At 37.8% G+C, this 15205-nt stretch overlaps 1 protein-coding gene and 1 long non-coding RNA gene across 6 annotated transcripts in view; one reads left to right on the top strand and one right to left on the bottom strand.

Moving 5' to 3' along the window:
• asic1b (acid-sensing (proton-gated) ion channel 1b) overlaps positions 1-3786 on the top strand; it is a 383191-nt gene extending 379405 nt beyond the window's left edge. For 3 of the 4 annotated variants that reach the window (XM_073936423.1, XM_005161667.6, XM_005161666.6), the window contains one exon: positions 998-3786. In XM_073936423.1, coding sequence (XP_073792524.1) covers positions 998-1093 — 96 coding nt within the window. In that variant the 3' untranslated portion in view covers positions 1094-3786. 4 annotated transcript variants of the gene reach the window in all.
• Positions 3787-6883: 3097 nt separating this feature from the next.
• LOC137488904 (uncharacterized) lies at positions 6884-13434 on the bottom strand. 2 transcript variants are annotated; one of them, XR_012397709.1, is made up of 3 exons: positions 13139-13434; positions 12218-12325; positions 6884-9906 (listed from the first exon to the last, which is right to left on the bottom strand). It is a non-coding gene; the product is annotated as an uncharacterized lncRNA (long non-coding RNA). The 2 variants fall into 2 exon arrangements; XR_011008179.2 differs by having other exon boundaries at positions 8412-9906; positions 13327-13410.
• Positions 13435-15205: the final 1771 nt, after the last annotated feature.

Below are 15205 nucleotides of genomic sequence, written 5' to 3'. Positions count from 1 at the left end.
TAGATCCAAATAGAGTTTAATAACGTTTAGATTGACTGTTAACAAGTAATTAGTAGGCATAATTAATGATTAAAAAGTAAAAGTAAAAAGTAAAAGTACTTTTATAGTCTGTCTAATATAGACAAAAACTTGTCTATACTTGTATCGACAAAGTCAAGATGGCAAATAATTCTATGTTGCTTAATCTGGTTTCAACTTTTTTTTTAAGTTATACAAAGTTTAACTTTATATTTTTAGTCAGTTTGTTTGATGTAAGTTGAGATGTTTAGAAAAGTAATTTGATTTAACTACAAAATGTAAGGCAGCAAGATGTTTTTTTTTTTTACAGTGAAGGTGTTTAGTTGAGCACTTTTAATACATGTATATTTAACATATTTACATTAGTGCTCTAGTATGTTACTATGTACAGGTTTAAAATAGTTCTTACATCTATAATTGTTTATTTTTGGAGCGTAATCAGTGGTTCCGAAATTTCATTCCACTTTGTCCACATGTAGTGAAATGACAATAAAGCTCAACTTGACTTGATAAAGTCCAAATGAACTGGAAGCTCGACAATTTTTATTTATTTATTTTTTTTGTATTGTGATGCATTTCCTAGAGAAACGGAATAATAAATGAGAAAACAGTGGGTTGTTTTTTCTGCTGAGAACTGAATGAATGTAGTAAAGTAGACATTTCAACCAGAAAAATGAGCAAATGGGTTTTAGAAGAGTTATTTATTACAACCTAACAGACTCCTCTTCCTCACTATTTCTGTTTGTTGTCAAAACTGACAGTTGAAGGGGCAAAGATAAGTATGTTAGCTACACTCAATACCTAAAAACATACGTAAAATCTGTGCATTTTTAGATTTCAATTGAAGATTACAAGAGCAAACTTTTTTTTTAATGACATGCACGGATGAATTCCTCACCACAAAACTAGCAATGTGAGCTAACGAAATCAATACGGCTAGTTTTGATTTAATTTGACCTGTAATATTTTTTCTCTTCAGGCTCCGTGTGACAACCTTCGCACTCCGTCGACCTACCCAGCCAACATGCTACCTCACCATCCGGGCCAGGGCAACTTCGAGGACTTCACCTGCTGAGCGTAACGCAAGTGCGAACATCCAGAGAACAACCAAAGCCGACCCCATTCCCAACCGGACATTACCGAACAACCTCTGGATCTGCGATTAAACCCAGACGTCAAAGGAACGCTACCAATCAAACCAAGTACATGTTCACATTCACCCAATGGAAGTGTGCAAAAACTTTCAACGTTTTCTGAACTTTTAAAGGAAATACTGCCTCAAAAATGAAACTCCTTGAAGCTTCGTAAATGTGGGAACGAGGATTCCCCCATGCCAAATTATAAATAATGGGACTGGGACATCGAATAGCTTCTTGCAGCTGGACACCGATGCCTTTTTCTGTACATAGCGACGGCTCGAAACTGTCTTAAAGACCAGTGGCTTACGTAGGTCAGTAGATAAATATAGCGCTTACTCACTGTATGTAGCCTCATTAGCCCCATCTGCTGGATCAACAGTGTATTTGGTGAGAATGTAACTCCCGCCGTGCGGGGGTTTCGGGATTCTGGAGGGTTCAGGTCCCATACGACATTGTGTTAACAAGTCTCATCTTGTAAATGCATGCTGGTCGTCCTGTGCATGTTTTTTTAGTTTTATTTAGACTTCATTATTATTATTACCGCCAAGTTTGCCTCAATTATATACAGGTGTTGGAAGATGGTGTATTCTTTTTTTGTTTGTTTGTTTATACGTGTGATTGTGTGTGTAAGAGAAAGATTTGATGTCCTTGCTGAGATAAAAACTCTACAACGATACGAGAGTTCAGAAAGAAATAAACGACGTATAAATTCACATCTAAAAAAAAATGCCAAAAATGATTGTTATTATAATTATTATTTTAAGTTTAGAATTATGCTGTGTTAACATCAGTCGCGGTATGTGCGGATAAATTGTGGTATTTGTGCAAAAATAGATGCGTGAACATTTTGAGTTTACTCGCTTCATTCGCACGTCAAATCCGCTTCATTCGCATGTCAAATTCACTTCACAACCGACACAGATTCACGTCATGGGCACGGCTTCTGTCTGCCCGGTGACTCTAGCTTCGTTGCTAAATGGCTAACATGAAATTTATCAAGAGAATAGCTGTGTTTATGTGCTTTAGGATGACGGAAAAACTGCGTTGATTTGTTTGGAGCCGTGCCTGAGTCCACTAGATCCATTCTAAGGGTGCACTCGTCCAGAAATTATGCCGACTGAGCCGAGCCCAGTTTGATCCCCCCCGCCCCACCAACAACAGGCCATATGTCATAGTCACGCCACTACAAGAGCAAGCTCCTGATTGGTTACCGCGACACGAATGTCCGCCGACGTTTAGATTTTCCAACTCAAGAGCAAAACATTCAACTCACGGTGCTTCATTTGTGCGAATGCCGTCATTAGTGTCACCTTATTCATGCAAAACGCACTGCAGGATGTCTATTCGAGTCTTTGCATTGACTTAAATCACTCGGGTTTGACACTTCTGTGTCTGGTGTGAACGCAGCATTAGACTGTTGTATAATTAGTAAATTTAACAAACAAGATGTGAATGAGAGGTTTACAAATATACATACAGTGGCCTTAAAATATTTTATTTTGGACACTTAAATTACTATGAAAAATGTGTGAAATATTCAATTATGTGATTTCTCTTTACTAAGAATGTTTTTTTTTTTTTTTTGGTCTGAAACCATCGACACAAATACACAAGTATTTTTTTATACAGTTGTTCCCCTTCTTTGTTTAAAAATAAATCTCTGTCCACATGAAAACGCTAAAACATGCTATGATGCAATGCACATGCCAAACCAACAGGTGGCGATATAACTTTAAGCATAAAGCCATATTGGCCAATCAGAGGCCTTAAAAAGTAGCGGCCCATAATCTGATGTCAAACAAAGGACAAAATGACGCACACGGAACCAATGTTTGTGAAAATATTAACTCGTTTACATGTGGACAAGCGGCTAAACCGCATTGAAAAGGCTGTTTTAAAAATACCTGTTTGTGTGGACAGAAAATCAGAAATAGTCCCTGTTTAAGTGATTTTTCTGTGTCATATTTGTTTAATTTTCATTTTGTTTTATAGAAATTCATTTTGAAACATTTGTAAGTGCATATCCTGTCCAAATACTTTTAAGGCTACTGTATGAATACATGATTGTTTATGTGTGCTTGAAGGTGTGAATGTGTGTGACGAATCTTTCATCATTTGCTGGTCAGTTTCCAGAAGTGTTTCTAAAAATCAGGAATGTAACAAACCAAATAGTTTGTATCTCTAGGTGAACCAGACCGCCCGTACGAAACGACAGTCACAAACGCTAAGTATTATAGTTGTGTGTGTGTATGTGTGCATGTATGTACGTGTGTCGGTTCACGTGAGACTGTTAATCTCGTCTTTATTTGGATTCAGTTAATGGGAATTGATCTGTGCATTGAACAATTATTGTTTATTTGAACTCTGTACTTGCTGAGACGTATTTGTTAATGTCGCAAACTTCATATCAAAGCACAAACAAGACCACCGTATGTAAAGGTGATGTTTAAGAATGATAAAATATTCTTATCAGTGTTATCATGATAATCAGCAGATCCATTAGTACTATGTTAAACATTTTGTTTTGTTTTTTTACTACAAACATACATATTGCCTGATAGTGCAGTCGGCAGATAATAGGCTGTTCTATTTATCTATGAAGGTATAATAAATATCATTCAGAATTTTACCAACGACTTACTCGCATTTTATTCAGCGCTGATGTCGGAAGATTATTCATGTTTCAGGATTATAATCAATCATTTTTTGCAATTGTATTACTCAACCAGTGCTTGACATCTTTAAAGGGGACCTATCATGTCCTTTTTTTAACAAAAAAATTCACATAGTTGATAAGATTCCTCTACTGAAGGCATCTACATGCCAATCTTGAGTCACAGTTATAGCGCCACCTACTGACAGGAGGAATCTGTGATTTTCTCAGGTTATTTATATATATCGACTTAAATTAATGTTGTTTGCTGTTCTCTGTCATCCTGAGGCCACCAGGCGGCGGTGAGCCCTGGGTGCGAGGTCCCTATGAACACTGCTTGCAGCTTTAATTATTAATTATTATCACTAATGGGTGGACTGTCCTCCTCTGATTACACTTACAAAGGAAGAATGCGTGTTTCTGCAGACTGTTTTTATGAAGTGTGATTATAAAAAAATATAATTAATTATTTTTTACCATTAGAGGCTGGCTGAATTCACACACTGCTGCCCCACAACTGTGTTTAAACCCCTTATAGATGTGCTTTTTGCTAAATTGGTCGCCTTTAAAGGGCCATGAAACCCCCTCGTTTCAGCAGGGTGTTTTCACACCTCTACTTTGGAAAAAGTCAGAAAAGTGGGCGTGTCCAGCTCTGTTTAGGGGGGAGTGTCGGAGGAACTAAAGTGGGAGGATGTGGGAGTGTCTATTTGGGCACGCGCGAGTTTCAGAGTCAAAATACACACACACACACACACACACACAGTAGAAAGTGATGGTGTTTAACCTACATGGACATCTGTAGTCGAATTATTTGCCAAATTATTAAATGGTGGACTTTAACTGCAGCTTGGCTCTTTCATTCAGGGAATTCATTCATGCCTCTCGCGACAAACGAGATATTTGATTCGAGGAACTGCTGTAAGCGTGTATTTTTCATGCAATGTTTGATACCGCACGGCGAATGAGAGAAAAAAAACCCTCCGCATTTCCCAGAAACTTAGATGCACACGGCAGGTAGCGTCAGAAAGCCGTGTGTGTTATTCCGGTCACAAAATGCAGTAAAAAAAACCCTACATGAGGTTAAAGTTTGGTTGTGGTGCTAACATGTTTACACTCGGTGCAATGGTTAACTTAGTTTGATACGAACAAACTCAATAAACAAAGAGCGCTGGTCGCTTACTTACCAAATCTGTGAAGACAGGACAATCACCAGCAACTAGAGCCGCGTCTTTATTAAGAGGAGACTAAAAGCGAATCCGGATTTCAGCGTTTGCAGATGAGAACAGCTTTTAGGTAAATAATAATCCTCCTTAGACACGTAAGTTATTGTTGTTGAGCTTTGCGTACACTGTTAATCCACACGTGAGTCTGAGCTCTCACAGAGAGAAAATGAAAACGAAACTTAACTACAGCAAACTATAAAAGCAACACTTCACGCTTGTTTTGCCAACACAACATGGCGTCTCTGCCGTCTAAACACTATGACAGTAATGAATATTAATGAAGTTGCACAATAGAGCGCTAATTGGTTTGAACCAAGCCTAACTCATGCATTAATGCATCACACTGTAAGACGTAATAAGACACACTCTGGCACAGACACCCAGTCTGCACGCTGGAATACAACGCTATTATGTCATGGCCGTGACGCAGCTTCAAAAATTAGTTTCAAACCGGAAGTACGAATTTGCTTGAAATAACGCAAAAACAACCAATTTACACTTTTTAGTGAAATATAGGTGTCCTAGTAGTGCTTTTAGCAGTGTGGGACACATATCCGACTGCCCAAAAAATGTGTTTTGGTGTTTCGTGACCCTAAGCATTTTCAAAATGCTGTAGATTCAAAGGCACACCAGCAATTTCATTTGTGGGTTGTGTGTGTGTGTTTTGTTTGAATTAGTAGACAAAAATCAGACCTCCAAAAGCTGTGAAGAGACCTGGACATCATATAAATTACGCAGCTGCAATATTCTCGAAAAAACATGCAGTAAAATGTGTCTGAATTACAAGTGCTTCCTAGGCTTACTGTTCACTTTCCTCTGAGTTATTCATAAATTCAAACAGCAGGTAGAATTAATTTTCAACCTACATTATGGAAAGCAGAAACTGGAAGATGAAGGTTTCATCAGACGGTTTCTGCATACAGGACAGGAGCGCATGAGATCAAACCAAAGCAGAATAAAGAAAATCCAAGCTTGAGACGTCCATCAAGAGCATGAGAAGACACCAGACTCCACTCTTCTCAGAAAGATGTATATTAAAGTAGCCCGCTGGCATCAGGATGGTGATTAAATATAAATAGCAGCTCCGTTTAACTGGACGGCATTGGCCAAAGTCACAGCAGGATTATGATGGGCCGACATATGCTCTGTTTGTTTAAATGCAGAGAAGAACATCACAAATGATTGATGAATGTCATATCCTGCTCATGTCTCAGTGCTGATGTGGAGCGTCTCTGGCAGATGGAGGGAAAACTGCCAAGCTCTTGCAACAGCACGACCCAACCGTCAATGCATCCTGATGAGGATCTCGAAGAGCAACACTAGAGCCTTTGAGACATTCCTCGTCCTCCAAATGCATTAAATACACACCATTTTTTAATGGATGCATTCAGTCTTCGTTTGTGGATGCACAATGAGTTTATAGTTTATTTCATTCTAAAGTTGCTGGTTTGTTTAGAGGGCAAAGCAATTTTATCATTTTTAGCCATTTTACAACATACACTTTACTAATTGGCTAGATGTGTTGCTGAACAAATTTGTTAAACTGAATTTTGATTGGTCAGAATTAATGTGAATGAAAAATACATGGCAACTTGATAAATAAAATAAATAATATTCAAAATTTACTAGCTCCCTGGGTGGTGATCCGCTTGTTAAGTGTGACGTCACGCAAAGCGGCAACCGGGTCCAAGCGCTCTATTCAACTGAATGGGGAGACTCATGAAATGGTAATAATAAACGTTTACAAAGCGATTTAATGCTTTCGAAAATCACGATCGCAGTATATATGTCCATTGCCTGATATCCGATGGCCAGAAAGTGATTAATTTTTTATAAATTGTTAATTTTTTGATATTTGTTATGTAGTAAGCCCAGAGATTGTTGTGTACACTATGATTTTATATAAAATTAACTTTAATGTGTGATAGGAATAAAACGTGATCATAAACAAATGATTTCTCCACTCAAATGAATGGCTGCTTGGACCCAGAAACAGTATACATACGTCACAAACACGTCACCACTTAACAAGCGGATTGAAGTCACTAGTGGGCATTCCCACCTTGAAGCTGCGAATGTAACGTTTATGATGATGTTCATCGAGAGCGAAAGAGTGTACGTTCAGCTGAAGATAAACATTGTTTAGGAAAAACTGTAAATATAAATGAAACCAGTACATTAAATGCTTAATTACAAAGAGGAACAAAAAAAAGTGTGTTCTCTGTCATTGCGGCTGTCTATCTGCTGGTCTGAGTAGGTCTACAGTATGGAGATACAATCTGCTGCTACAGAAGCTGAGAGAGGATCATGTGAGTTCAACTGATGCTTATATTAGCTGTCGCTCACGAATGTCACTCTTCGTTTACATAAAGTTGAAGGATTCTCAGCTTTGAGAGGAGGATTCTCAACTTTGTTGCATTACTTGACACCCCAGTCACCAAAAGTCGAATAGCCAGAGGTCGTCGGAAGACATACACTTTACATTGGTCGCTTATTGATTTGACGCTCTCACTGTGACCGGGGTGTAAGACTGTTACTGAAAGCTTTGTATACTGTTGACTTGTTGCTTATAAGGCAGTGACTCTGGACAAAGGCACTTCATTAAACTGATTTCAGACATATTTTTGGTCACAACACTTGCAAATATCCACGTAACACAATGGAAATGTTTCAAAAGGACCCAAAAACATGATGGACCCTGCTGAGATATGGATGTGTTATTATGCCGTAAGTGATTGGTGGTCTTTAAAAGGTGAGTTGTTTTTCGTTTAATTTAATATCCTGGTTATACGACATAAACAAAAAAAACATCCATATCTCAGAAGGGTCCGTCATGTTTTTTGAGTCCTCTTAAAACATTTGTTTGTTTGTTTGTTTGTTTGTTTGTTTGCTTTATTTATAGAGCACATTTAAAAACAACAGATGTTGACCAAAGTGCTTTACAAAACGACCAGCATACAAAATCTATACCTATATAAAAAAATTAAGCAAAATATGTAAAACAGATTAAAATTAATTAATTACAATCAAAGGCAAGAGACAGAAGGTGATTTTTTTTAGATAAGACTTAAAAGCACCAAGTGAAGAACATGACCTGATATGTAAAGGCAGACCATTCCACAGTCGGGGGGCTGCAGCAGAAACAGCCCTGTCACCTCTTGATTTCAACCGTGTTTTGGGGACAACTAGCTGAAATGTGTTTTCGGACCTGATTAGCCTCAATGAAGTGTGCCAGCGAAGAAGCTCAGAGATGTAAATCGGTGCCAGACCATTCAAACTTTTAAAAACAAGTAGCAATAACTTATATTGAATTCTAAATTGGACTGGGAGCCAGTGAAGAGATGATAATACTGGTGAGATACTAGAATTTTTTTTTTTAAAAAGCCTTTCTTTTTGTTAAAAGCCTAGCAGCTGCATTTTGAACCAGCTGCAGGCGTGCTATTGATGCCTGTGAAACTCCAGAATACAAAGAGTTACAGTAGTCCAGTCTTGACATAATAAAAACATTAATGACAGTTTCCAGCTCTTTAAAAGAAAGAAAACGCTTCAATTTGGCAATGTTCCTTAATTGATAGAAACCACTTTTGACGACTGAGTTTATTTGCTTGTCGAACTTTAACTCAGTGTCAAAAGTAACTCCAAGATTTTTTTACGTGACTGTGGACCTCAGGCTTGATCGAACCTAATTTATAAATTGTAGATTCACAGACACTCGGAGGCCCAAACACTACTACTTCAGTTTTTGATCCATTCAAGTGTAAGAAATTACCAGCCAGCCATTCCTTAATTTCTGTTGTGTTACGTGCATATGTGCAAGTGTTGTGACCAATTTGCTGCGCGTTTCTTCAGTTGTTTGTGTTGTGACCAATTTGCAACAAGTGTGCTGTCAAATTGATGAAGATCGTTTGTTTATTTGCTGGTGTTTTTTGTGATTGCATGTGCTTTCTTAAATTTTCTTAATTTGTTAATCTCTCTCGGCCACCATAGAAATTCCTTCAAAAATAGAAAGTGTTGATCAAAAATATTAATGTACATACAAACTGATACCCGAGTGGCACTCTGAGATGCCATGTTTACTCTTTTAGCTCAACAGTCAGAAAGAAAACACATAGGATTGTGGGATATCGAAGGCAGGGGAAGTGAAGCAGATATTGGATTGGGACATGCCTTTTAAAGCTTTTGAACACAATCTATATTTCTATGATGCTCCCCAACTTCTCACAACTTCAGTTTTATCTGCATCCTGCCATGGGGCTAAATTACAAAGTTGCGAACTTCAGGGTGATTCAGCCAAACTAAATGAGGCAGGTGTGGAAGCGCCATATGGCTGGAGCTAATATGCAGACTAACCAACCTAAAAAGTATGTAAAATGTGTATTCATCAAAAAGAATAGCTGAATACAGTTACTTTAGTTGTGTGTTGTTTCAAAATGTGCATTATCCATGCTTGCTTAACTTTTTCCCCGCCAATCACGAGATATCTCATCAATTAAGAGACATTAACTTTCCCGACACTGATTCATTTTTACGGCAGTCCTGAGTTTTAGGTATATTATGGTAAGGGAAGCGCTAATGCATGTCTTGAATCAGTTACAGGACTTCTGGAGCAAAATATAAGCATCACATCCTCCTTGTGGATACATACTCCTGTCTACCTTTCTGGAAAGTGCGAATTATGTAGTCAGAGGTACATCTGGCTACTTCGTCAATAAAAACGAATGCTACGTGGGTGGCATGAGCCTGCAACAGCTTCTTTTAGCAATACCAGCTGACCACTTACCTCCTAAAGACGGCTTTTCCAGTGTTACCAGTTTGCTGTCAGTGGCAGACTTGGGACACGGAGCAGAGTTGACCACAACAATGAGGTTTGAGTCTGGCAAAGAACAGTTTCATTAACCAGGTAAAATCAGGTAAATCAAAGGTTAAAAAAAAAAAAAACACAGGCTGAAAACGTGGTGTAATCACATGGCCTTTCTTTTTTAGATTTCTTTTGAAAACACTATTGGTTGAATTTAGGGAAAGGGGTGGGTGGGTCAGTCAATCAGTAAACAGCAAGCTGGTCTGGTCATATAGTGTAAATAGTGCCCTCTGGTGGATTTACTTGAGAAGAGGACATGCGAGAGAAATTTGAGATCATCAAAAAGAATACACAGTGGCCTCTGGCGGATTTGCAAAAACAAAAACTGTAAGAAGATGTACCTTCTGTAATATATTTCTGTGTCCCCAAAAACGTAGACCTGTGTACGCATTCGTAATGACCCTGGTTTCAATATGACGTAATCAGAGCAAGTGAATGTCAGATTGCGTGTAAATCTTAACGTTATACAGCGAAAGGATTTACCCCGTCCTTTTGAACGAAGTTATATGTATGTGTGTTTGGTTACCACACCTTAAAGCATTGTTAACACGTAATATATATTCACAAATTGTAAGAAATTTCTCAAGTTTTTGTCCTCAAACTGCGTGAGTAAAATGTATACTCAACAATTTTTTCGGAACCTCATCAATAGCCTCCATTCCTGAATCCAAAACATAATTTTACAGCTAGTTGCATTGATAGCAAGCTAATCCAATTACTAATAACGTTATTAATAGAAACCAACCGATATATCGATTTAGCACTACTTTTCCAGATATTTAATTTAGTTTTACCGCAATCAGATATCACTTTTGTTATATCGCATTTCCAGATAAACAACTCCATCTTCTGAGCATTTTAAGAATTGCACGCAGGATAGTCATTGTAGTAGGCATCTAAAGAGAAGAGAGACAATAATGATACGCACAAACAAACTAATAGCTTTGCTGTAATTAAAAAATCTTTTACGATTTTGCCTGCTTTTGGTTTAGATATCGGTTATCGTTCATATAAACACAAACAATTGGTATGGTTATAAATGCTATATAAATCGATCTCTAATTATTAATATAACAGAAATTAAGTGTCTGAATTTTGTGTGTATGTTCATCTCTCAACAATATCTAATTATTGTCGTCTCTACTAAATGTATTGTAATGTAACGTGCATTTATATAGCTTATTAATTGTGTATGGCCATACACCCAAAGCGCTTCACAATCATGAGGAGGGTCTCTCCACACCACCACCAGTGTACACCATCCAATTGGATGATGCGACAGCAGCCACAGGACAACGGCGCCAGTGCTCTCACCACACACCAACAATAGGTGGAGTGGAGAAACAGTGATAGAGCCAATTCAGTGGATGGGGACAATTGGGAGGCCATGATGGTTAAGGGCCGAAAGGGTGACACCAGGGTTACACCCCTACTTTTTACTAGCACCTATATTCTAAAAGGCACCATTTCTTACAGAGGCTTGAGTCAATAATGAAAGACTAATGCATTTACTAATGCAGTTGGTAGAGAAATCATCTTTTTTGTCTTGTAAAGTAACTTGAAGTGACTGAAATCGTTCAGCGTAGGAATATTAAACTATAATGTGGTCAAAATCAGGCTGGAACTACTTTAGCGGTGCATTTATCTAAGAATAATCACACACCTTTGAATATTCATGAGCCAAGCAGAATCAAGCGATCAACACTCCCTCTAGTATAAATCGTAATAATTGAGTAGACTGACGATATCATGCTTGTCACCTCATAAGTGATACATTCCTGTGAAATATTATCACATTATAGCCGCGTGTCACTTAATTTTTCAGATCATCTCAAACTGTGAAAATGGAAGCACCCTATGAGCTTTTTGAGTTCATCACACTGGTAGTCGCTTAGCAAAAATGAGTTCATATTCATTTCCCATAATGCAACTGTCAGGAGTTTCTGCCCTTGTGCCAATTTATCCTGTCAGATCTCGAGGCACAATTAGAAGCTGCAGCCGTTTGTCATTGATAAGAGTGTCATCGCACTCTTTGAGAGGATTAATAATAACTCCAGAGACTCCCGCTTTATAACCGGGTTGACTGGAGAGACCTTCATTTGCCTTCATGCCAATTTTGCATGCATTCACCGTATTTCCAAAGCCTAGTACCTGCCACAGACTGTACGTCAGATTTATCGATAATCATTTTGTGCAGAAAGGTGCTGTAATTTGTTCCACTACAAGATGGTTAAGCTAAAAATTCTCTTGCTTCACATTTGATTTAGCTAAAGGGATAAGAAAATGGGACAAGCAACAGTAGACAGTGTGAGTGTGTGTGTCTTACCTGCAACATCGCTGGCAGATATGTGAATGTTCAGGTCGCAGTGAAAGGAGGTAAGTTAGTCATGCGTGAGTGAATCAGACCTGAAGGGTTGGCCAACGTGTACTTCTCCTGCAAGAACACAATCTATTTTAATCTCTTTTATGTAAGGCATTATTTTCCTGTATATGTTTCATGTGTAGGAAAACACATTGACAGGGGAGCCTTTAATTAGCTATTGTTTAACAAGTAAAATAAACCATGCTTTTGCAATACGAACAATACTTTAAAACTGTGATATTGCAGTAAAAATGTGATTGTGTAAATGAACAATAACTATAGTTACTACACTTTTACTATAAATTATAAACCATGACTAATTTTTTAATAGAAAACAGCATAAATAGGATACACTGACTTAAGAAAATCAAAATCTATTTTCATTATTAATGTAATAGATACATTATTTTATTGTATAGCTGTTTTTAATGGCCTATGTGTGGGGAAAACAAAGCCAGACTAGCCCTTAATTAATCAATTAACCCTTAATTAATTAACCTGCAAAATTAACCATTTTGCAATACTAACTAGCCAGTTTGTTTGACTGATATAATTAGTACTGTTGTGTACGTTAAATGTACAAAATACTACATTTTTACTGCAATAAACCCTATTTTCCAAGGGGAGAGAAAGATGGTACCTGCACTGACTGAAAAAGAATGACACAACTTCGTTCTCAAATTTGCTGAAACCGACATGGATGATGACTGTTTAAACAGATTTAGTCAGCTACACAAGCACGGAACAAGCTCGACGGATAGGCTAATAAATCTCAAATCTGACTTGTCACGAAGAATGTTTTCATTTCAAAATAGTTAGGTTATCGGTGTAAAAGTGAATAAAGATATTTAGTTTAAATTAGATGGTTGTTAAATTATGGCTTACGTTTAGACGGAGCTAAAGCTTGCCTCATGATGTGCGGACTGTGAGCCAAACAAAAACAAAACGGCGCGAACTGAGGAAAACGGAAATTGTCGCCAGAATTACATCACTTTCATATCATGGTAGGCCGCCTATGTGAGTTAGAACCACACATTTAGAATACTATGTGACAATTATTAAATAAATATTACTATTTTTAACCGTGGGGAAATCACATTCTCTTTGCCGTAGGTCTAGTACTTGAATTAATCTGTTGTGGTAATTCTAGTTGCTATAGTAACACAACAACCGTTGTAAATAGAATATACTATTATGGTTCAAAAACGCTAGTATTTTTCATAGATTATAGTATTTTATGGGATGTATGAAGTTGTAAAGCAAGTGTATTAATGTTATCTGCTTGGTATGTGGCAACCATGAGAGCTTGGTAAGCTTGTGTAGGTTACATTTATATTTAGTGTGATATCATGAATCATAATGTAGGATTTGCACAATAAAAGTACCTCTCAAAATAAATAACTTTCATTTAAGGGTTTTGATTTGTGGTTGTTTTCAACCTAAAATTCTATCCAGAATATACAATGCTCGAATAATACACTCATCAGCCACTTTATTAGGTATACCTTACTAGTACCAGTTTGGACCTCCTTTTGCCTTCAGAACTGCCTTAATCCTTCGTGGCATGGATACAACAAGGTACTGGAAATATTCCTCAGAGATTTTTTGGTCCGTATTGACATTATAGCATCACGCAGTGGCTGCAGATTTTGGCTTCACATCCATGACGTGAATCTCCCATTCTACCACATGCCAAAGGTGCTCTATTGGATTGAGATCTGTGGACTGTGGAGGCCATTTGAGTACAATGAACTCATTGTCATGTTCAAGAAACCAGTCTGACATGATTTGTGCTTTATAACATGTCGGGTTATCCTGCTGGAAGTAGCCATCAGAAGTGTAAAGGGATAGTCATGGTCGGTAACAATACTCAGGTAAGCTGTGGCATTGACATCAATTGGTACTAATGGGCCCAAAGTGTGCCAAGAAAATATCCCCAACACTATTACACCACCACCAGCAGCCTGAATTGTTGATACAAGGCAGGATGAATCCATGCTTTCATGATGTTGATGCCAAATTCTGACATTACCATTCGAATGTCGCAGCAGAAATTGAGATCAGTCAAAGTTTTTCAATTTTGGTGAGTCTGACTCTGTGCGAATTGTAGCCTCAGTTTTTTGTGCAGGAGTGGCACCCAGTGTGGTCTTCTGCTGCTGTAGCCCATCCGCCTGAAGGTTTGACGTGTTGTGTGTTTAGAGATGCTCTTCTACATACTGTTGGACAAAAACTGAAATGTTCAGTTAATATCACATTTAAGCAATACAAATACAATTGATTAATAAAGAGAAAAAGAGGCAAAAATATGTTTAAAAAAATTCCATTGTAATAATTCCTTTCTCCTAACAATAACTTGTAACGAGTGGTTATTTGAGTTACTGTTGCCTTTCTATCAGCTTGAACCAGTCTGGCCATTGTTCACTGCATTACCTATGGCATTAACAAGGCATTTGCACCAACAGAACTGCCGCTCACTGGATATTTTCTCTATTTCGCGCTATTCTCAGTAAACCCTGATGGTTGTGCATGAAAATCCCAGTAGACCAGCAGTTTCTGAAATACTCAGACTAGCCCGTCTGGCACCAACAAGCCATGTTCAAAGTCACTTAAACCTCCTTTCCTCCCCATTCTGATGCTCGATTTGAACTGCAGCAGATCGGCTTGACCATGTCTACATGCCTAAATGCATTGAGCTGCTGCCATGTGAATAAAAATGTGCGTTAACAAGCAGTTGGACAGGTGTACCTAATAAAGTGGCCGGTGAGTGTATGATATCATGATATACAGTTTCATGGCGAACAGGATAAGTTTTGAATACATGAAATGTCTGACAGAAGTGAGTATATAAAAGCCTTTCTTAAGTGCTGATAGCTTGACCCAGTGCTTTCTTGAAACTGAGCTTTAACTGAACATATTTACCTTGAATGTGGTGAATCTCAACAAGATAACAGA

This window comes from Danio rerio, chromosome 22, assembly GCF_049306965.1.
Source record: "Danio rerio strain Tuebingen ecotype United States chromosome 22, GRCz12tu, whole genome shotgun sequence".
NCBI classification, from domain to species: Eukaryota; Metazoa; Chordata; class Actinopteri; order Cypriniformes; family Danionidae; genus Danio; species Danio rerio.
Note: the sequence above shows the minus strand (reverse complement) of the source record. Positions and strands in the feature narration are given on the sequence as shown.